We start from the raw sequence: 25,055 nt of genomic DNA, 5'->3' as shown, positions 1-25,055 counted from the left end.
ACTAAGCGTCCGTCCTCCGTCGTCGGCGTTAACTTTTTAAGTTTTGAACTTCTCCTAGAGAACCACTGAATGGAATAAAACCAAACATGGCATTCATGTTCTTTATGAGGTGCTGACCAAGTGTTTTTACTATGTAGCCGATCCATCATTCAAGATGGCCGCCAGCGGGGGATTTAGTTTAACATAGGATCCTATGGGAAATGCATACAAATGACTTCTTTTAGAAAATCACTGTCTAGAATGAAACCAAACCTAAAATGAATGTGCCTTATGATGTGCTGACCAAGCGTTGTTACTTTGTAGCTGATCCCTCATCCAAGATGACAGCCAGAGGGGGACTTAGTTTAACATAGGACCCCATGGGATGTACGTACAAATGTCTTCTTTTAGAGAACCAGTGTACGAAGTCAAACATGGCATGAATGTTCCTAATGAGATGCTGACCAAGTGCCAATCCAATGTCCAATATAGCCGCCAGTGGGGGGACTGAGTTTAACATAGGACTCTATGGGAAATACATACAAATTTCTTCTTTTAGAGAACCACTGAATGGAATGAAACCAAACATAGCATGAATGTTCCTGATGAGATGCTGACAAAGTGTTGCTACTTTGCAGCTGATCCATCATCAATCATGGCCCCCAACCGGGGTGGGGTAGGGGTTAGTTTAACATAGGACCTTATTGGAAATACATACAAATTTCATTTTTTAGAGAATCAAACTGAATTGAATAAAAACCAAACATAGCATAAATGTTCATTCCTAATGAGGTGCTGGTCAAGTGTTGTTACTTTGTAGCCATTATTATTGGTATAATCGGTGGATGAGTGTTATCCCCACTTAGAACAGACACTATCGAATGTAATAAAAGAGATGAACCAACTTGTGTCCGTCTCCATTTAGGAGCCGGTAATTAAATGGTTCACTTCAGTTCATTAATGTCATATATTTTTTTGTTCGTTTAGTTTTTTGTTATGAAAACTGTTGATTTCCTCGTTCTCATTTGAATTATTTCCCATTTTGACATGTGGTGCATACAACATAAATAAATGCAATTAGATAAAAGGTTATTGCACATGATAAAGAAGTTTTAATTGCATTTTACAAATCACATCAGCATTCAATTACAAAAATAATTATTCTATTTTCAAATTAACGGCTTGGAAGTATAGTCACTACACAGTAGAATGGAAAGTTTATGCTAAATCCTAGCAACGATCGTGTTAGTTGTGTACAAAGAGAGCTGCGAAACAAACAGTACCTGGTACGTTTAATATTGAAAATAAACTCAAATGTGTTTTTGCGCAAAATGGATGACAAAATAACACGACAAGGTAAAGAAGTACATGCAATGACACTTTTATGACGGTTTTGGGGAAAGGAGATTTGTTTGAGAAATGACAGCATTCATTTTCTCACGTTTTCTATTTGTTAATAATTAAGAATATATCATACAAACTGAAAAAAGTCGTACAATGTGACCCATAGCCTTTAGATCGTGTCGAGAATACCAAAAAAGTAAATGTCTAGTTAGTAATACACAATTTTATATTTTATAGAGTCGGATTTCTCTTTCCCAATTTCATATTTTACCATTTATCAAAAAATCATTTTTGTTTTGTTTTAAAAGGTGGGGAAACTATAGTTACCCATTCATTTTTTTTCAAATGTGAGTATGTTTCAGATATGGTATAATTGCCAAAAAGAGACTGACTATTTATCAAAGACCAACTGACGTGGGCGTGGTACCGAAACATGTACATGTATCAATACTATCATGATGGAGAATATCAACGATATATATCCTTTAGTGTTGTAACATCGTGCAGCAAAGATGATCCGATAATCTCGTCTACATGTGACAAAAGATGCGGAGCAAAGTTACTTCGTGTAGCAAAGATAATCAGATAAGCACATCCAGACGTGACAAACAAAGCGATAGACATAAAACATAAACTTACAACTTTGGTATCAACGTGCATAACTCATCTTCAAGGATAAATTTTATCGGGTATCATTAGTCAAGAGGGAAAGATTAGAAGGGGACAAGAAAAGCTTGGAAATAAGATATTTTCGAAATTAAAAAAAATTGAAGTTTTCGATATGCCACTTATTGCTTTATAAGAAAATGAAGGTATCTTACGTTTTTTCACATGGTATTTCAATCGGCCTGAGAAGTTAGATTGGTACGTGAAATGTAAGATCGGCATTGAACATTATTTACCTCCCCTATTCCATCACCTATATTAAAATGTAAAAGTATTTATGAACCCATAAAGTGTATCACTCTAACAAATGCATTAAACATGTTCAGAAATTCTATTAAAATATTCTACCCGATAGAAGATCTACAATTCCTGATAACACTCCGCAATTACTTTTGTATCTTGTTATACAACAAATGACACAGTTGTTGTTTTATTACTAATTTTAAAATTTTGATTAAATACGTCAACCCGTTCATAGTAATTTTAGATTAGATTGAATTTTAATTTATTTATAACATACTGTTTGCTCGTGGTTTCATTTTGCATCACGTTCACACTTTGCTTTCTCAAAACTATAGAGAATATTTTAATATCAGTGTAAAACATATGCATTGATATTGCGGTGGATCATGGCTAAGTAAATGTTTGACGTTTATAGTTGATACTTTTTTTAGCCTTATTCAGATGGAGATTATGGAAGTCTGCTATGAAAATGAATACTTCTTTGTGTTAGATCGATACACTGAATGAGTCTGCCCTCAAGGAGACCTGTATTTCTTTAATCCGAAAAACAACATGTGAGGTCAGTGTTATCGTGATTTATGAGTTTAAATATTTTTTTATTTTTTTTAAAGTTTGGTCTATCATCGACAAAATTATGGCGGCGAGTCTTATGCATGCTGTTTCCGGAGGGTATGGTGTGTGCGCCTTAATTTTGAATTTTGAATTTTTATATTTTATTAGATTACATTTCTATTAAGAATTGCTTATTTTATGTCAATACTATTTGGTAGGATGCTGCATTAGTATTAGTATCATTTATTCTGGCAGTTAAGATTATTTGAACAGACCCGTCAGGCAAGTATTTATTGGCTTGGATACTTTTGCATACTTGAAATGTTACATTATATATTATATATTAAAAAAGAGGGACGAAAGATACCAGAGGGATAGTCAAATTCATAATTCGAAAATAAACTGAGAACGGCATGGCTTAAAATGAAAAGGACAAACAGACAAACAATAGTACACATGACACAACATAGAAAACTAAAAAATAAGCAACACGAACCCCACCAAAAACTAGGGGTGATCTCAGGTGCTCCGGAAGGGTAAGCAGATCTTGCTTGCTCCACACGTGGCATCCGTCGTGTTGCTCATGTTATAAAAACATAGTGTAAATCGGAGGGTCACCATCATGAAAGGGACGGGGATTGTAGTTTAGACATTCGGAACATTTCCGATATCATTTGTGCAGCGATTACTCCATAACGTTCAACCAACTCGTGATGGCGTCCGTAAAATTTACGAAGGAATGATTTCCACTTCACCATTTGGAACTCTTGGTTTAATAGCTACATTGTGAGCAGCAACCCTCCATCAAGAAAATCATGATAGGAAATGCAAGCACGGGAATATCGCATCAATTGGGAGATATATAACCCGTATGCATGTGCTGCTGGAATATTGGTTCTTAAAATGGAAAGTTCACAATTGGAAAGTTAAAATCATCTTTTTTGTCACATAATTTTGTTTTCAACCGACCCTCACTGTCAATTTCTACGTGTTCTTCGTTTATGTTATACAATAAAATAAGCAGCTTTCGCTATAAGAAAATCAACAGTACTTAATATTATATTCATTAAAAAAACAGCTGTATAGGAAAATTGACAGTTTAAAACCATAAACATCTAAATTGTGCTTAAACTTTCATTATTTGTCCTTTACTTGTTTGCTTATTAGTTTGAAATGAAAATAGTGAATCTGACATTTCATAGCGATCATGATAATCTCTAATTTATCGAATTCTTTTTAATGAATAAATACTATTTAGCAACTTGAAATACTTTATTAAATTATTACGTGTGTATAAAGAAACCCTATTTTAACAGTTAAATCGTTGATGATACATGTATGTTCAATGTCGCTTATTTACACCTTTGTTCGTTATAAATCACCAGTACGTGATAAAATAGATAAGTAAACTAGCTTCGGGAGAGGGTTTTTGAAAGGTTACCACTTGAAAAGATATTCATCCTACAAGGACTAATTAAGAACTATTTGTAACTTTATTAAACAGTTGTTGAACTAACAGGTATAGTCAATACTGAAAATTTCAAAAACAAGTGCCTTCTTTATATATGCATATTAATAGGGGAGGGTTGAGATCTCACAAACATGTTTAACCCCGCCGCATTTTTGCGCCTGTCCCAAGTCAGGAGCCTCTGGCCTTTTGTTAGTCTTGTACTATTTTAATTTTCACATTGGTTTCTTTTGTACAATTCGGAAATTAGTATGGCGTTCATTATCACTGAACTAGTAAATATTTGTTTAGGGGCAGGCTGAAGGACGCCTCCGGGTGCGGGAATTTCTCGCTACATTGAAGACCTGTTGGTGACCTTCTGCTGTTGTTTTTTTTTACTTTGGTCGGATTGTTGTCTCTTTGACACATTCCCAATTTCCATTCTCAATTTTACATTAAGATCACTATGAAAAATGAATCCTGATGGAAATATTTAGCAATAACGTAAGGGGAAATGAACAAACCTAACCAATCTGACCATATACATCTGGTGATATTTTGAGTGTACATATGTACATGTATGATAAATGTGCTGACTGTAAACGTGCGCAAGACAAACATTGAAGAACATTTTCACAATCTTTTCCAGGTGATCTAGTATTATGGTTGCAAAATATTCTAAATTAATATCAATTGATATTGTATCGATACATTTAAGGAATGGAGTGATAGCATTTATTTCAAGTTAACATAAAGCCATGAGTAAGTTTCCATATTTTGAATTAACAATTGAAACTAATAGTTTTATTTTCCCACCTTTTCTATAACTTTAAATTGAAGTTTTAAAATCAATTTATCTTTGGTAGATATAGTTTTCTCATTTGAAATCATACCATATCTTCTTATTTTTTTTTTATATCACTCGGTTTGTTAATAGTCAAGTTAAAGGAAAGTATTCGTTGCTTTTAACAAGGGTAAACGTGTGGGTATCCGAAAAACAAGGCTATGTATGGAGTAGAAAATACGGACTATTTGCAAGGCGTTTTCGAAACACATTTACGAAAAACCTTACGCTTGAACAAATTTTTTGCTGGATTTTATGGTGTCTCATTAGCCATGAAGTTAGGTTTACTAACAAACTGTACTTCTGATAGAGGTAAAATTACATAGAAGGAATTGTTATGAAAATAGCCATACGTATATTATATTATGGAAGCCATAATTACATTAGATAACGAAATTCGCCATTAGTGTTTTACCATATTCTAATAATCATTTAACGCCCAAATGGCTTAAGTACTTTTTGAATTACTTTTTTGATGAATTTGTTTTATATCATGAATGAAATTATCATTGTCAATATACTTAATATAATATTCATACATCTAGATAAATCCATGGAGACAGCTATACCCTAATAATTGTACACGATAAGTATCATTTTATAAGCGTATGGGATACTCAATACATTTATATAACTATAAAAAACAACAACATTACATTTAAAAAGACGTACAGAACAGCAAAAAAGGACTGCCCCTTTCCTTAATAATTAATTGTCAAATGCTTGTATAGATTTGTGTATGATCAAGAACACGTGCTAGTTCCTCGTGCAAAGAATATCTATTCATTATGATAATGCATGATATATGCGCTGGTCACAGATACACTGTTTTCATTGAGGTGCAATTTTACGACTAATTCTTTCAAAATTCTTTTTAGAATTGTTTATGGAAAACAGTTTAGAGGCTCAATGAAGGAGGAATAATATATACTTAAAAATTTCCAACAATTTCGATCTTAAAAAAAGCTTCACTGATAGACTGTATATTGTAGACGAAACTCAAGTCTGGAGTATCAAATTATTATAAGCCTGGTTGGTACCTTTGATAACTATTAACAGTTACAAAATTCCATTAAACCAAAACATGTTGCTGTTGGAGGCATTTTGAAACAAAATAGCAAAATTGAGGTTCGGCTCTACATATGTTGCCGATAAATGCATTTAAATTTTTTTGATTGAAAATTACAAATGTTGATATTTAATAATAGTTTGGTTCGAGGGACGTCCATCCCTAAAATAAAATAATGTGTATTAGATATCGATATATCTGTATATGTATCGTTACGTCGAAGGTAACAAGGCTTTACAAAAACTTTTTCAAATTGTGACTTGGATGGAGAGTTTTATCATTGGCACTCATATCATATCTTCTTATATCTATTGGGAAGTAGATATAGGAAGATGAAGTGTGAGTGCCAATGAGACAACTCTCAATCCAAATAACAATTTAAAAAAAAAAAGTAAACCATTATAGGTCAAAGTACGGCCTTCAACACGTAGCATTGGCTCACACCGAACAACAAGCTATAAAGGGCCCCAAAATTACTAGTGTAAAACCATTCAAACGGGAAAACCAACGGTCTAATCTATATAAAACAAAAACAAGAAACGAGAAACACGTATATATTACATAAACAAACGACAACTACTAAACATCAGATTCCTGACTGAGGACAGGTGCAAACATTTGAAGCGGGATTAAACGTTTTAATGGATCCAAACCTTCTCCCTTTTTCTGAAACAATAGCATAACATCAAAGCACGACTTGTTCCCATATAAAATTGAATTCTCTTTTGAACAAAATATAAGGTCAATCAAAGAAATCGGTCAATCTGACTTTTGATTGAAAAAAAAAAAGGTTTATTCACAATTTTAATCCCACACTTCTTATAATATTAACAGTGTAAAAATATACAAGTGTTCGGTAAACAGGAAGTTGTCGAGTGATGAATCTGAAAACGCATCACACGGTATAGCTGACTTATATAAATCCTGAAACCAAATTTCAGAAATCCTATTCACTATTCAACTATGGTTTTGAGAAAACGATGATAGTCCGTCGGAAAGGGACGATAACTGGCTGATCCGTGTTAAGAGAGAGCCATATCTCTTGCACGTGAAAGACACCTTTGTAGATTTCGAAAAAGAGTAGGCTAATGCCGCTATAAGGCAACACTCGCACCCGCAAAGTTGAAAGGGATTAATATAAGTTGCTTTTTTTCCCAATCCACTATAAACAAATATGTTTAAATTACAATTTAAACTACTCAAGATGAAGATAATACCATAAGTACTACCGACATTATAGCAAGCTTTGTCAAAGCATACATTTGACTTTTTTAACTGACGCAACGACAAGAGTGGGCAGAACAAAGCTTAATTATTACACACTACAATACGAGATACTATTGTTCTTCAGTAACTTGAAAGTGCTGATTTTAAAACAGTGTTAACATTAAGAAAGACGATTTCACCTAACAAATTACAAACTAGTAATATACATTTTTTTAAACTCCTATAAAAAGACTATTCAGTAGAGACATTTGAAATCAAATTCTTCATTATTGGAAGAAATTGTTAAGAAACAGTGACATTTTCTTAAACCATAACAATGACAGACAAATATTTACGAACCCTTCAAATATGAAATAGTAATAATTTGAACAAACCTCAAACCGTAATTTGATAAACCGTAATTTGATAATTGCATAATACATGTAATACTTACACAACCACTGCATCAGGTTGAATCCCAGCAGGAACTAAGTCTAAAGTCCTTTTGGAGCAGTTAACCTCTAATCTTCCAGCACCATCATACGTACAGTCACATTTAGTGCCAACGGTGTTAGTACACAGGTTTCCAACTGTTACTGAATTCACGTTTATTGTAAATGAAAGTAGCAGGAACACACCGTACAGCAATGGCATCTTTAAAATAAACTTATTAAACTTTTAAAAAGTTATTGTTTTAGTAGAATATATTAAGAATCAGTACTTAAAGCACTAGAAAGAAGAAGTCTGATTGTATAAGGTACTGTTCCTTTTCCGTTTGTTCAGTCAGTGCATTGGTATCGCATCTATTGCCGTCCAATTAACATTGTTCCTAGGTATCAGTTTTCCCACTGATGAGTCGGAGATCAGGCACCTGTAAAATATCACACCACTAATAAAGATAATGTAACAAAGTAATTATAATTAAATACTACAATTTTTACACTACAAGAATTTCCATATTGATTTGAATATCAATGAATTTTTACAACAGCAATGACTTATCGCTAAAAAACAGTCGTGCCACGCTAATGGAAAAGGTACTTGTACTTAACTGTCCCGTCATTACGTAGAATATTGGATCGCCGGTATTGGATATTTATTGCTTTTTTATTAAGTAAAAGTTCATTTGACTATTTCGAATAATTATAATTTAATGAGGTACACAGACAACTGAGAATCAGCAGATCAAATGCAGTTTAATGTTGCATCAAAACTATGATGTTATGGCTATTCCAAACTCATAGAGCAATTATACTTGGGAAAAAAATAATACAATTAGTCATTCTATCCACAGTTATTGCAGATATTGAAAAAATAGATTTAAAAAGTTCTATAGATATGAAACCAAAGAAAAAGTTAAAAAGGCATCAAACTTTCCAGCAGTCATAAACGTATAAAAAAATAGGAGGTCAAACCAAAATTGAAAATCAGTCTCCCTTAAGTTAATAACAAATTGCATTGGAGCTTTAATGATTTTTTTATTTTTTAAATTGGCCAGAGACATAAAATGGGGATCTTGAGGGTTCTTTTTACTTACTTTGCTCTAAAGTATCGCCAAATTGAGCTTGGTAATTTCAAGTAAGAAGAATTTTTGAAAATTACCGATCAGAATTGATAATCGCCACGTGATGACCCTGTTTCCATCGAATTGAAACCATATGAGTATTATTTGTAATAGTTCTTTCATAATCATTCCTGCTAGTTTTGCTTGAAATAGGCCGTATAGTATAGGTAGGGTCAGAAAAAGGGATACAATTGAGTTCATTATAGTGAAACTTTAGAAACGAAGTTCATATTTCTCTCTGTAGAAGTACAAACTACCGTCGTGTCGAAGAACGAACAGCTGCTTATTTAAAAGCCTTATATAAGTGAAAAGAACCAGCTTCCGGTTCCCAGTTCAGAGTCTTTTTAGTAAGTGGTACATCTTCCAGTTTCACTGTAATGAATGGTCATCTTTCATTATATTTAGGAGTTCTATTTTTATATTCTTTTGGATTCTTCGTGTGAATATCTAGTTGCATGCTGTGTTTTTGAGGGAAAAAACTAATTATTGGATAGAAATGACACGATGTGAACGACACGATGTGAACGAAACAATTCAAAATACTGAGCGAAACATGTTGATATCATTTGTTAAAGAATGTATTAAATGAACTGTTGTGGTGTTCATTTAAATGTCTATCCCTATTATGTCTTGTTTTCTTATGGGCTTAGTTTTAGCCATTTATAGGTTTAAATCGTATATACATACTTTTTACGATAGAATACACCGAGTAAATGTTTTGTTTGCTTGCAGACAAGAAGACAAAGACAAATGATAAAAACAATACATGTTCCTATTCATTTTATTATTTGCGAAATATAGCTTTCATCTTTACTCCCAATAAACATTACGGCTGTACGGTGCCTTATAGTTGTTTACTATTTATAAGAAGATGTGGTATGATTGACAATGATTTCCATCGAAGTTGCAATTTGTAGAAGTAAACCATTATCAGTAAAAAAAAACAAAAAAAAAACGAAATACAACACGTCCATTTGGTAAGATTTTTTTAGCACTCCCGATATAGCTGTCTTTTTTATTTTATCTGTCTATAATTATGTAGTATGATTGCCAATGAGAAAAATCTCCACAGGGAACACAATGATACCGACATAACAAATATATGTCACTATACAACCTCAAATAATGAATAAAGCCTACACCACATATATAGTCAGTTATAAATGGATCCGAAATAAATTTAAAAAAAAGGAAGTAAAACGATTCAAACGAGAAAACTACCGGCCTCATTTAAAAGAATAAACGAAAAACATATATGTAACACAGCAACAAACTACAACCATTGAATTACAGGCAACCGACTTGTGACAGTCACATACAGAATGTGGCACGGTTAAACTAGTTTGAAGGTCTTCAACAATGAACAAAACCTATAGCATACATTGCGCTACGAAAGGCTCCGAGATGACAAAAGGTGAATCAGTTCAAAAGAAAAACATCATTATAAAAATAATAGTGTCAAATTATGAATAAATACAGATTTTTAAAAACATAATTTCTCTACTTTGTATACAACGTCATGGGTCAGTGGTCACAAGACTTTACAGTTGTTTGCCTTCAATTTTTCTTAAGTACTAAATTAAACACTGGCTGAATGACAAATAGTAGAGTTAAAGGTGATACACCCTTTTTAAGTGTAAATTAACCATGAAATTACTTTAATACATTTATGGCACACTTAAATTGATATAAATCGTTTGTGCAAGTATTTTTTTAACCATTTCATTACACTAACTATAAAATGTTTTGGAAGAGTCTGTTACTCGTTATTATGTTATAGAACAGGAAAACATCGAATTAAATTTAAAACCGTATTATAGATGTATGTCAGAGGTTTTGCAACATATGAGAAGCAAATACATGAATTATGTTTATGCATTTTTTTCTTAACTACAATCATTCCTCAATTTGATAACTGAACTATTAAACCACTTTACAGGGCTATTATTAAATTTCATGTACTGTGTTAAAATCCTATATTAAGCACATGCAGGAAGTCATTGCTCTTCTAAAGAAATCTCTATTGCATAAACTCATTGTCGAATAGTATGTTTGTTAATTCTGTATATAGCTCACCCTCAACTTGATATTCTTTGCATAGACAGTCTTCTGTGAAAAGTGTACAATACCCTGACAGAATCAATTGGTGATTGGTGGACAAACATACTATAGGACATCTTCTTTTTTAATATTGTCATGGAATTGAATTCATTTATAATATTAGTTCTAACTGGAATAGGATTTCTATTAGAAGAAGTGTTACAGTATTGAGCTGTACAGAAAAAGAGGTATGGAATATGTGATCCAATATGAATTTATATAAATAGTGTTGTTTCAACCAAATATTTAAAAGAAAATATCAATTAGGAGGAAAAAATGTACTTGTACAGAATGGTAAAAAGTGCAAATTAGTGAATATTGATGGCATAAGCTGAATCCTGTAGAGAGAGCGAGATACGTTGACAAGTTCAAAAATACAGTTGAAGAAATTTGATACTCCGGCTTTTGATTTGAATGACTCATGAAAAAGTAAAAATTTAGATCTTTAGCACTTACTGCGTTTGCTAATAGGATGGATGAATGATCGTTGACCGGTTAGTTCCGCCCAGTTTCATTGTGTAAGTCCTAATAATGAGATGTCTAGTTGCTATCTTATGTTTAACTAAACCAATTGAACATTTTATACAAATAAAAAAGCTTTAAAAAGTTTTTTGTATAACTGAAATCATTATAAAAAATAACATAATTACACGAGTGTCGGAAAAGCCTGATGTTACACGCCCTTTTAAAATCTCTGCACCCCCACCCCCACACCTTAAAAAAAAGAAGGAAAAAAAGATAACCTTAAAACAAAAACAAATAGTGAAAAGTGGATTTGTATGATACGTTTGTTAAAATTGTAACGTATCTTAGACCTTTTTAATGTGTTTACTATAGGTTTCTTTCACGTTAAATCACCTGCCGTCCAGTTTATGTAAAGACAGGCACAGTGGTATTTACTATAAAAAAAAACCATACACAAAATATAAAATGTATAAAGCAGCATTCATTTTTTCTATCCTTAGCTTCATTTTAATACATATGAATTATTAGAAAACGTGGGGGCCCGAAGATCAACCTTTTAGATATATATATATTTTTAAATTGTTCGATAAATTTTCTGTGGTCATCCGTACTGCTTTAATAAAATAATTTCTTACAAAGTATATTACAATTGAATTGGCAGTTTATTCTGTCATCTTTTCATGACATCTTGACCAATTTCTACTATCAATTTACAAATACCTTAATCAGAATTATCTACACTATTGCGATGCGAATCGTTGTTATTATTTTTAAGATATAGTATTGTTCTATTTCAAAGTCGGATATGTTTTTAACATTGACATGTTAGAACTTACCTTACATATTTAGAGTCTTGTAGTATTTCTCGTATGTTTATAAGTTTATACTTTTAAAAATTGTATAGCATCAGTTTTTTGAATATTAAATCCTATTTACTATTGAACACATCAGTCATTTATCACTGCTGGTCCCTATCATTAAATAATTTCACATTATATAAAACTGTAAAGACGGGTTTATTTTTAAGTTCATTCGACCATTTCAAAACCGATTAGTCACAGATCTTAACCTTAGTTAAAAATGTGGCCAGGGAGTTTATTTTCGTTTGATTTTCTGATTTCGTGTCCCTCATCTCAAGTTCTTTCATAAGCTATGAAAACTTTTTATAATTTGTAATTTGATTTTTTGTTGTTAAAGAAAACTGACATGACATTGGAACACCTGTATTGACGACATATAGATTAAATTTATTATATAGTATACAAATATTTTATTTGTGAAAGTTATCCATCATAACAACAAAAAGGGAAATAAAAGGCCAACCGCATGTTACATGTACCTATCATAAAATAAACTCAATTTGAAATAAAAAGACTGTTAAAGTGTTAAGTATGAGTCTTTGTATAACATCATGAGGGTGTATCAACACTAACAATCATATTTTGAATATCATTTTACCACAGTTTAATGGAAATATTTTGTACAGAGAAATATTTTATGTTTTTCCTCATTTTGGACGATGCATATCTGCCCTCATTAAGGACAAGGCTCACATAATGTTATTATTATATTATACATTTTACGTGTTTGTTTTATGTTAACTATAATGATATTCGATATTCCAACTATTTATTGACTTGAACCAAGATTAAAGGTCAAATTAAGTCAACAAACACAGGTCCTATAGTTTATGAAAGGTATAACACGCATATATACATGTATGTAAGACCTAGACCGATGTCAAGGTTTTGAAATAAACATTAAATCTCAGAAGTTATCGGAAATAACTCAAAGTAAAAATCACCCCAACAGAAAAAGAATAACATGTTTTCAGACATATTTGGATTCGATCTTTACCTGTTTACAAGGTAAACATATTTTCAATGTCTTTACATGAAGTGCTGGGGTTCGTAAGTTCATTCCAGGACAACACGAAACCGAGACTGGTATTTGTTGCTTCTCCATCATACACATGGACTAGTCAGATCGGACTGAGAAGGGTAAAATGTCTTCCTGTATAGACCACAACCTTGTCAGCTAACTGAACCAACGCATCAACATTTCAAATCAGCGTGTCGTTCCAGTTCAAACAGGAGAAAATCATATTTAATTAGCTTTACATCGTCCCAAATATGCATGTAATGATATCCACTGCACATTAACTAGTCACCAATTAACCTTTTAGTAAAGCTTTGTTTATAATCTGAACAAAACAGTTAAGTTTTTAGATATTATGAATAAAAACTGCAGGGGCTCAAACACCAGAATATATGAATACTTGAATAGACATTATCATTTATCAAAGAATAGTTTGTAATTGTAAGAACTGTAATCTTGTGAGCTGACATGTTGACAATCAAACTAGATGTGTCGGTCTAGTACAAATCAGGGTTTATTCGTGTTTTATTGGTATGTAATCGTCATGAATATACATGCAATATTTAGCGGTTAATATCAAATAAACATAGACAGATGAACGAGTTATGAGGTAAGATTTCAGATGATTTAGGGTTTAAGAGATCAAGATCTGAGGAATTCACCAATGGCAGTACAGTAGCTATATCACAATAAAAAACAACAGGATGAAGTGATGTAAAGGAGAACCATTTTTATTATGTTATAAGTCAAACAACCACTGAAATAGGATATCAATATAATTACTTATTTCAACGGGCGAAATAATTGTGACAACAACATGTTTATACATACATTATATAGATAAAACACTACTTAGTTACAAACGACTTTTTTGCTAAAATATCATAAATCGACGTTTGTTCCTTAAATTGTAGTTCATTAATACTAATTTATTGGAATTGAAGATCTTTTATGACTTATTCTGACCCCATCGCAGTTCTTTTCTAGGTTTGGTAGAAACAACCTTATTTATCAAATGAATTTATAGATACCTCTTATTTGAAAACATCTTTAGTACATTTATATAGGTACACTTCTTTTAGTACATATTTAGCAATTCGGGACTTGACTTCTAAAAGTAAAGAACCCTGATCTGACCTAATCCTTTAAATTATTTGTGTCGTTACTCACTTAGCTGATTCCTGTTTTTGGGGCTTCTTTTCTACATACAAGCATCTGTATAGACTTATAATAATCGGATATATTGCTTTTCTTACTCATTCAGTGATACGAGATTTCGACAAGTTCTTTAGAACTGTATTAAATTATCATAAAAGTGGTTGTATTACCTTGTACATCTTTCAAGGCTATAAAACATTTGTTTTCCTTTACAGATCTGGATGTATATAAAAAAAAGAAGATGTGGTATGATTGCCAATGAGACAACTGTCCACAAGAGACCAAAATGACACAGACATTATATACAATGTAGGTCACCGTACGCCCTTCAACAAAGCCCATACCGCATAATCAGCTATAAAAGGCCCCGATAAGACAATATAAAACAATTCAAACGAGAAAACAAATGGCCTTATTCATATATTATTAATAAAAAAAAATAAAAAAATGAACGAAAATAAAATATGTAACACATAAACAAACAACAACCACTGAATTACAGGCTCCTGACTTGGGACAGGCACATACCTAAATGATGTGGCGGGGTTAAACATGTTAGCGGGATCCCAACCTCCCCCTAACCTGGGACAATGGTATAACAGTACAACATAAGAACGAACTATAAAAATCTGTTGAAAAAGGCTTAACTCATCAGATGGACAAAAATAAAAAAAGGACGTGGCCGGGTACTTATACATCCCGACACAAAAAGACACAATAAACAGATCTGAGAGTACTCGCAGTTATCTGACAGCAAGATCAAAGCCACTAACAACTAATAAAAAAATCATGCATCTAAGACTTAACTATCAATCCGTACACATCCACCATGCAATGGATTTAGTTTAAACAGAAAAACATGACCTTGTGCAATGCCAAGTTATAGGTATCGACTTATTGTAGATCTATGAATATGTATATGTATATAACATACTAGTAATATTTAGTTAGCTTTTAATTTACTGATAACAAAATCAATATTTATACCAATAAAAACAATATTCAATGATCTTATTACAGTGTTGAATAGGTAACCTTTTAGAATAAGTTTATTTAAAATGAGCGACATGTTTACATGGATCATTTCTGAATTTCCGGGCACGGTTAACAATATTTCCGTAAAAATGAGGATGTGCTATCCCGTTTGCAACAAGTTTTTTACAGGTACAACTAAACTTCAAAACCAATCTATGGAAAAATTTAGTAAACTTAAGGTTTTAAGTAATTTATGGTAACAATATCCCTGGTTTGATAATTTATCAGTAATACATAGATTGCGTTCGTTGAAATCAAAAACGTCACAACGGACACGAGTATAGCGAACGAGCTGTGAAATATAAACACTGTAAGATGGTGCCAAAGAACATCACCATAAAAAAATGTAAAATTAACAATAGGGAACGAAAAATCGTATAATTAGTTTTAGAAGTTTCTGTGTATAAGAATTCATGTATTTATTGTTTGTTGGATATTTTAACACAATTTATTTACATAAAGCATGCATACTAATGCCGATATGAAGTATCAGTTATCAAATATATAATCGAATATATACCGATTAAAGAACATTGTAATGTTTCCAATCTTTTATTGGACCATCCTTTTCAACGAAACGTACATCAATCTTCACAAAGAATTAATCTTAAGCAAATTTAAAACACATCTTGGATAATTGGATTAAAATTGAATTTATTCCACTTTTTAGACTTAAATCAAAATGTTGATTGATATCGAGTTTATGACCTGCAAAATGAATAACAATCCAATAACGTACAAAGAGATTTGCGTCAGAAATGATGCATTCTATCACCATCAGATAATGCATCTATTCTCACTGCTTTAAACATCATTTCCGCATCTCTATATATTGATTACTTGTCAAAACTTCATAAAACTATCGAACCTAATCACCATCAATGCTGTATACCTCCACTGTAATTGACTAACATCCTATGTCATACTGGGTGCTTGTTTTAAGTTTGCATGCTTAAGGATAAAAAGTAAATAGGAGTCTATGTAAAATTGATATCCAATTTATTATAATGGACACCTATACAACTAACTGGATAAGATGATTGGTATCCAGTCGCTTCCCTAGAACGATAATTCTTTAATGAAAAATATAAGTAAAATCAGATATTTAGATTGATTTTACATTTTAAAGGGAACGTCATCTGAACACGTGATTGATGCTTTACATTATTTTGGTATTTTAAATGTTTACTAGAAAACACCCGCAAAATTGCGGGCTTTTAAAAGCGAAGTAAAAAGTGTGTATGTAAAATTTCAATCTTTTATGTTAAAAGCTCTGGCATTCATCTACAAGCCCATGAATCGTGACTTCTAAATTCAAATCAAGGAACAGTTATATGTCGGCTATGGATATAAAAATGAAGACAGTTCCACAGACAATATCCAATGAAATTACACCAGCTCTTAAAACAATAGTCTTTTTCTTTTAACACTTATTGAAGCTATACTTAAGAAGCTATCAAATAATATTTGATATTTGTTTTATTTGTAACAAAAAGAAACCCCTGTGTCTGATTTAAATTTGAAATTTCATGTCTAAAATTGTTAATTTTATTTGAACAATTATTTAAAGAGGCTTATATTGCGTTTATATTAACTTTTCACATCTGCTTTTATGTATAAACGAACAAATGATGGGAATTTATCAACAGTTAGCACAAGATGAATTGTATACTTTATCATAATTAGTTATCAAAGGTACCAGGATTATAATTTAGTACGCCAGACGCGCGTTTCGTCTACATAAGACTCATCAGTGACGCTCAAATCAAAATATTAATAAAGCCAAACATTTATCATAAAATACTATATCAATAAACAATGCTTCATTGCATGTTTTAATGTGTCTGTCATAATTAAGGGGCATGTAGCTCACATGTTCCCTTTGGTTTCTCTCTGTCATATTTGTTTTTCTTTTACCTATTAAAGACTTAGTCGTTTTTTTTCTAGATTGAACTGCATGTTTCATTTTTTATGGCCTCTTTGGCCATACATTGCTTTTCAGTATACGTTCTGCTCATTGTTCAAGGCTGTACTATGAGCTTCAGTTACTTACAATGTACATTCATGGCTTTGATTTTTACTTTATAGTTATCCCATTGGTGATCAATTATGAAAATTCAGACTTTATATGTCAAAATGACAAACGATGTTGCATTCACAATTTGAGTTTAGTTCAATTGTTCAGAAATAAATATTTATTTAGAGTTTTTTCTATATGTTTACTTTTATTTATATATTAGATCATTTTGTTTCATATTTAATGGTCTTTAACGAGCAAACATCTTACCTTTAGTGAGTTTAACATTTGTGCACATGATTGAATGTAACACTTAATTAATTTTATATAAAAAGATGTGTAATGAATAAAACATTATCATATTCAATAATTACATGTTCATAAATATTTAAATCTAGCACAATTATCTTATATTATACCATACAGTATTAACCTACTTAAACGGGACATAAAGCAATAAAGATGAAAGGACTAACTATATATATATTTATTTAAAATTTTACGTATATATATTATATATCTACCAATATAAAAATACCCATCAAAGATCCTTCTCACCAAAATACTTGATCCGTCTCAATGCTGTAGCATAGATGTGCGTGATAGTCATACAAAGTATCTAAACGTTATATATATCAAACGTACAAGTAGGTAAAATGTATATACTAGTGATATATTTAAATCAGGTTACAAGAATAGATATATATGTGTACAAAAAATAACCACACACATAAACCAGCCACCACAATGGACCATTAAGTCAGCATATCTATAATTAAGAGTAAATCAGTGATATAGTCACGAAGTATTAAACAATTGATAAACATGTATACTAAGTTTCAAGTGAATTGGACATCAACTTCATCAAAAACTACCTCGACCAAAAACTTTAATTTCATGAGGACAGACGGACGAACGGACGCACATACCAGAAAACAAAATGGCCATAAATGGGGCAAACAAACTTTGGAAGTAAGTTTTTACTGTCATATAAGTGAGAGATTTTGCACGCAAATAAACTCTGCTCCAATGCAGTAATACATTATTTTATCTGTAATAGCATTTACCGATAGGGGATCAAGAATTGTAGTATACATGTAGGCAGTTCTTTTTATATCGTTAAAAATGAAATAAACAATCATTATGTTAAGGGCATATCCAACAGTTTATTTCTGACGGTGAGAATTTTTTCACTTTAAGAAGTTTTATTCTTCAATTGACAGAGAATGAAATTTTGCCAAAAAAAATATATGTTGTCGATTTCGTTTTTGCAAAAAATGCTGCTGAAAAATGAACATTTTTGCAATTTTGGAGTAAAAAACGTTTTTTATTTAACAAAATTGATTATGATTTTTTAATCAACAAAAACTTATATAATTGGGCTCAAATTGAAGCTAAATAATTTAAGATGGTAAGAAAAATCTAACTTTACCATTTAAAGCATTAATTCTTACTCAAATAAAGTCAAAAACGTCATGGTGAACCCAAACAACGGCAAAAAATGACCATTTGAAATGCACATTTTTGATTTTTATTAATATTTCTAACGGTGTCGATTTGGCCAAAGTAAGATATGTTATTCTTTGAAAAAAATGGAACGTCATAACGTTTTGAAAAATATTTGTCACCATACTCGTTTTTGAGGGAAATTGAGAAATATAATATTGTTTACTCAATCCCTCCCGTAAGCCTCACAAATTGCGCCAAAAATTAAGACGTTTTCCGAAAATAACGTTAGATTTCCCCGCTAATTTTTCAAAGGCAGTGCGACGGTGTGGCAGACAAATGTATTTACACTGTGACTTTGTTGGGTATATTTGTCTCGATAGCAATCATATCGCATCTACTTATTTATAATGAACCAGTATCTGGACGAGATAACAATTCAAATAGTTTTACTATTGTGTTCGTCAAAATTGTGAAACCCGGGTGTGATACAAACCGTGGAATTACAGACTATTGAAATAGTCCCTCTTTTAAAAACAAAAGTATTACAACCATTAGAATTCCGTTACTGTGTCTCGGTCTATAGTACCAACTCAGGGTTAATTTTCATATTATATTTCCATTTGATTTTTTTATCTTAATATTCATTTAGTATGCCACTTGACGTCTGTCTTCCATAATCATTATTTATTTTACCGTTACTTTACAATGAATCGTTTTGCTTGTATCGAAATCAACGAAGAGCACGTGAAATTGCAACCAAACACTTGTCTATAAACTCACTGACTCCGTATTATTTATTCATTTTGCAGTTTCGGGCTTTTTATTCTTTTTAGGCTTCTAGCAATAACAAAAATCTGCATGTTGACTCTTCGTGTTTTGAATTATATGGGTCGTTTGGTTGCTGTATAAATGTATACCTTTAAATCTTTTTTCAAAATAAAAGGATTGATTTTGGTATGGAAATATTCACATCAGTCTATTTCTGTTACGGCCAGAAATCGCCTTTAAATTGTAGCCAACAAAAGACACAAATCAATAGTAAAATTTAACAATATTTAATATACAAAAGTTTACAAAAGGTATTACACAAATATTACTGTTAACTTAACTGTCAAAATATGAGTCCAATCTGTTATCTTTATCTGTATCCAGAAATCTTTCGGAATCCAATTTGAATATTACGTTCACTACTAATGTCACAATCCAGTATGATGTTGTTTGTAGAATAAAAGTGTCAATCCAAATGCTGTGAATACTAATGTCTATCAAAGTCTATGTCCAAGTTTAATTATGAGAGTTTAACTTTAGTGTCTGTATATATAGTGTTGTCATGGAAAGTTCTTGAACACTCTATAATGGAACATTGTGGAAAATCCTGGAAAGTTACAACGGAAGTTTCTGGAATAACGTAGAAGTTTAAATTACGCATCTTTTATAAGGATCATTCTAGAAAGTTCCAATCATTCTGTGATTGTTCCAGTGATTCATAAACTGCACAGTTATATAATTATTTGGTAAACAACTATCAGGCCATTCAACACAAATTAGGCCAACATAAATAAACATAACCATTACAATATCATAACACCTCCCCCCTTAAAAGAAGTTTTAGTGTAACAAAAACTTATCATGAATAATATGAACAAAAATACATAATATATACAAAGTGATTTAATAAGCTCTAGATAAAGCATCAGCTATTACATTATCTTTACCCTTAATATGTTTTACAATTACATCATATTCCTGTAACAATAAACTCCACCTAGTCAACCTCTGATTCTTGTTTCTCATTTTATGCATGAAGGTGAGAGGATTATGATCAGTATAAACAAGAATAGGATATACAGTGGGATTCAAATATACATCAAAATGTTGAAGTGCTGACAACATTGCAAAACACTCTTTTTCAATAGTTGAATAATTTTTCTGATGTTTATCTAATTTCTTAGAAAAATATGATATAGGTTTTTCAACATTATCATCTGTCTCTTGATATAAAACAGCTCCTATTCCTACATCGCTTGCATCAACGGCAAGTTTAAATTGTTTTTCAAAGTCTGGAGTAATCAGAACTGGACTATTAATTAAAAGTGATTTGCTATTTTCAAAAGCGTTTTGACAATTTTCACTCCAGATAAATTTAGAGTCTTTTCGTAAAAGATGAGTCAATGGTTGAACAACAGTAGCAAAATTTGAACAAAATTTCCTGTAAAATCCAATCATGCCTAAATATCTCATAAGTTGTTTTCTATTTGTAGGAGGAGGAAATTTGGAAATAGCTTCCACTTTAGCCATTATAGGTTTTACTTGACCTTGGCCAACTGTATGCCCTAAATAATCAACAGTGGCCTGACAAAATTCACTTTTACCAAGATTAACAGTCAAATTTGATTTTGACAATCTATCAAAAGTATCATACAAATGTGTTAAATGCTGTTCCCAGCTATCACTACATACAATTAGATCATCAATATAAGCATAACAACAGTCTAAATCTTTTATAATATTATTGATCATTCTTTGAAATGTAGCTGGAGCACTTTTCATGCCAAACGGCATTACAGTATATTGAAATAAGCCATCTGGTGTAACAAAAGCTGATATTTCACGAGCTCTCTGTGTCAATGGAACTTGCCAATAACCTTTCAATAAATCAAATTTGCTCACAAATTTTGCTTGACCAATATTGTCAATACAATCGTCTATCCTTGGAATCGGATAGGAATCAGATTTTGAGACTGAATTTACTTTTCTGAAATCAGTCACGAAACGAAAGGTTTTATCTGGTTTTGGCACAAGGAGACAAGGAGAGCTCCATTCACTGTTACTCGGCTCAATAATATCATTGTCAAGCATATATTTAATTTCTTTTCTCATAACTTCAAGTTTGAGTGGATTGAGCCGGTAAGGATGTTGCTTAATTGGAGAAGCATCTCCTACATCAACATCATGACAAACAGCAGTTGTTTTGTTAGGCACATCTGGAAAAAGATTTTTGAAAGAAAATACCAAAGTTTTTATTTCTTCTCTACGATCAAAAGACAGATGTGCAAGTTTTGAATCTAAATTTGACAAAATTTCTGAATTTTTCAATCTAACTGTCTCTTCCATAGTTTTACAACTAAAAGTTGGTTCAATTACATCTGGTTTGTCATGATTGTTCTCAAATTTAACCATGCCTAAAGTTGCAACTGGTTTACTATCACATAGTACATTAGTACGCTCAAAATATGGTTTTAACATATTAATATGACACACTCTATTTTGTTTGCGCCGACCCGGAGTTTTTACAATATAATTCAAATCATTAATTTTACTCTCTATTGTATAAGGACCACAATATTTAGCCTGTAAAGGATGTCCAGGGATTGGCAAAAATACAAGTACCTTATCACCAGGCTCAAAAACTCTGTCCCTGGCATCTTTATCATACCATATTTTCATCTTGTTCTGTACATTTTTTAAGTTTTTCTGAGCAATTTGACAAGCAGTAAACAATTTTTCTTTAAATCTAGATACATAGTCTAAAAGATTCAAGTCAGTATGTTCAGTAAGCCACTTTTCCTTAATCAATTTTAACGGTCCCCTCACAGTATGACCAAATACCAACTCAAAGGGACTAAATCCAAGGGATTCTTGAACAGCCTCTCGGACTGCAAAAAGTAGAAAGTGAACTCCATCATCCCAGTCTCTGTCAAATTGAAGACAAAAAGTTCTAATCATGTTCTTCAATGTTTGATGAAAACGTTCTAAGGCACCTTGAGATTCTGGATGATAAGCACTTGATCTGTATTGAGCAATCCCTAACTGGTATACGACTTGCTGAAATAAACCTGACATGAAATTTGATCCCTGGTCGGACTGTATAGACTTAGGAAGTCCTACTAATGTGAAAAATTTGATCAAAGCTTTGACGATAGTAGTTGTCTTGATATTTCTGAGCGGAATAGCTTCAGGAAAGCGAGTAGATGTACACATGATTGTCAATAAATATGCATTTCCAGTCTTGGTCTTTGGTAAAGGTCCAACGCAGTCAATTAGAACTCTGCTGAAAGGTTCGTCAAAGGCTGGAATAGGCAGAAGAGGTGCTGGTGGTATTTTCTGGTTAGGCTTACCAACAACCTGGCATATATGGCATGATTTGCAGTATTCTGCAACATCGTTTCTAAGTCTGGGCCAGTAGAAATGTTGCAATATTTTTAGGCAAGTCTTCCTTATACCTAAGTGTCCAGCCAAGGGGGTGTCATGGGCAAGACCAATAATTTCTTGCCTATAAACTTTAGGCACCACCACTTGGTACACCACTCTCCATTCCTCCTCTGGGGTAGCATCAGGAGGCCTCCACTTTCTCATTAAAATGCCTTCCTGATGGTAATAGCATTCGGCCACTTTGTCTGCTTCCTCCTGTGGTTGAGCTCTCTGGCTGAGCTGAAGAACCTCAGGGTCTTTATGTTGTTCTTCAGATAAATTCTTTCGGTCTAATGAATGGCTGTTAACGTCTGGCCATGGCATAATAACATTCTTGTTAACACTAGGTGGTTTTGTAATGGCCTTTTCTGAGCTACCAGGACCTTCAATGTCAGCTATAAAAGTGTCAGAAAGGTCCATGTAATCAAACTTGTCTTTTTGCAAATTCTGATTTTGTTGTTTTCTAGCCATCGCCCTAGTAACAACACAAGCTGGATACAATTCAGCATCATCTTCAGGTGATTTAACATCCACCACTGGTTCACTGGTAACAATTGGTTCAGCAACCACTTTGTTCCTAGCTAGATCATTTCCTAGCAATAATGTAACACCCTCAACAGGGAGATTAGGACGAACACCTACAACAACTGGTCCAGTTATCAAATCTGACTTCAGATAAATACGATGGAGAGGAACATCTATACAACCTAACTCTACACCTTGTAACAAAACGGAGGCACCAACAGAAGTATTCTCGGACAAAGGCAACACACCTTCTAACAATAAAGTCTGAGAAGCTCCAGTGTCCCGTAAAATCTTAATAGGCTGAAGAGTGGTATCATCAACAATAGAAACAAACCCATCAGACATAAAGGGTTTGTATTCCTCCATGTAATCACAAAAACTGGACTTAAAAGCCTGACGCGCAGGGCATTCCAATGTACTGGTAATATAAGGTGTCGTACAAGCACTGGTCTTCGGCTTATTATCTCGTTCATTCTTCTTCTGGAGTCTAAAACAATCAGCCATCAGGTGACCAATCTTCTTACAATAAGCACAAGTCAGTGACTTCTTCTCAAAAGTATCAAATTTTGGACTAGACATATTATAACTGGACTGACTCTTATTCTGTGCAACAGGCTTACTATCAGTACGCTCATTGCTTTGATTTTTGTAATTTCCACTGGAAGTATTGACATTTTGACCCTTGAAACTTCTTTTATGTGAAAGAGTATAATTATCTGAAATGACAGCTGCATCATGTATTGACTCAACAGTTTTGTCGTCTAAATGTGTTTTTAAGTCTAAATGAACACATAGTTTGAACTCTTCTAATAATATCAATTGTCTTAGGTTATCAAAATTGTTATCTGTTTTCTTTGACGTAAGCCATTTGTCAAATAGATCTTCTTTTTCCCGAGCAAATTCCACATATGTTTGTGAATCAAACTTTTTATAAGATCTAAATTTCTGTCTATATGCTTCTGGTACTAGCTCATAAGCTTTCAAAACTTCCTGTTTAACCGTGTCATAATCGGAACTTTTTTCTGATGGAAGTGCGGAGTATATTTCAGCGGCCTTCCCCTCAAAAACACTTTGCAGCATCGTAGTCCAATACGGCATAGGCCATTTCAAATTGTTAGCAATTTTCTCAAACTGTGGAAAATATTTATCAACTGTTTTTTCACAAAATTTTGGAACCAAACGTATGTTTTTTGCTGCATCAAAATAATCTGATTTCGAGTGAACTTTAGTGTTGCTTTCTTCTTTGACCATTTCAATTTTCAGTTTCTCCATCTCTAGCCTTTCCCTCATTTCAAGTTCTTTTAATTTCTCCCTCTCCTTCAT

The 25,055-nt window shown here is 32.4% G+C and overlaps 2 protein-coding genes across 2 annotated transcripts in view; both read right to left on the bottom strand.

Moving 5' to 3' along the window:
• LOC134687962 (asporin-like) overlaps positions 1-12,488 on the bottom strand; it is a 19,463-nt gene extending 6,975 nt beyond the window's left edge. The window contains exons 1-2 of the mRNA XM_063548426.1: positions 12,321-12,488; positions 7,805-8,221 (exon numbers count right to left, since the gene is read on the bottom strand). Of these exons, the coding sequence (XP_063404496.1) occupies positions 7,805-8,004 (200 nt within the window). The 5' untranslated portion in view covers positions 8,005-8,221; positions 12,321-12,488. The remainder of the gene's footprint in view (positions 1-7,804; positions 8,222-12,320) is intronic.
• On the bottom strand, positions 8,180-25,055 carry LOC134687961 (uncharacterized). Its single transcript, XM_063548424.1, has 3 exons — positions 22,778-25,055; positions 21,768-22,000; positions 8,180-8,239 (listed from the first exon to the last, which is right to left on the bottom strand). Exons 1-3 carry the CDS (start codon positions 25,053-25,055, stop codon positions 8,180-8,182), a joined length of 2,571 nt encoding a protein of 856 aa, XP_063404494.1.

This window comes from Mytilus trossulus, chromosome 10 (genome assembly GCF_036588685.1).
Source record: "Mytilus trossulus isolate FHL-02 chromosome 10, PNRI_Mtr1.1.1.hap1, whole genome shotgun sequence".
In the NCBI taxonomy this organism is placed as follows: domain Eukaryota; kingdom Metazoa; phylum Mollusca; class Bivalvia; order Mytilida; family Mytilidae; genus Mytilus; species Mytilus trossulus.
The sequence above is the reverse complement of the archived record's forward strand: the minus strand, read 5'-3'. Positions and strand labels throughout refer to the sequence as shown.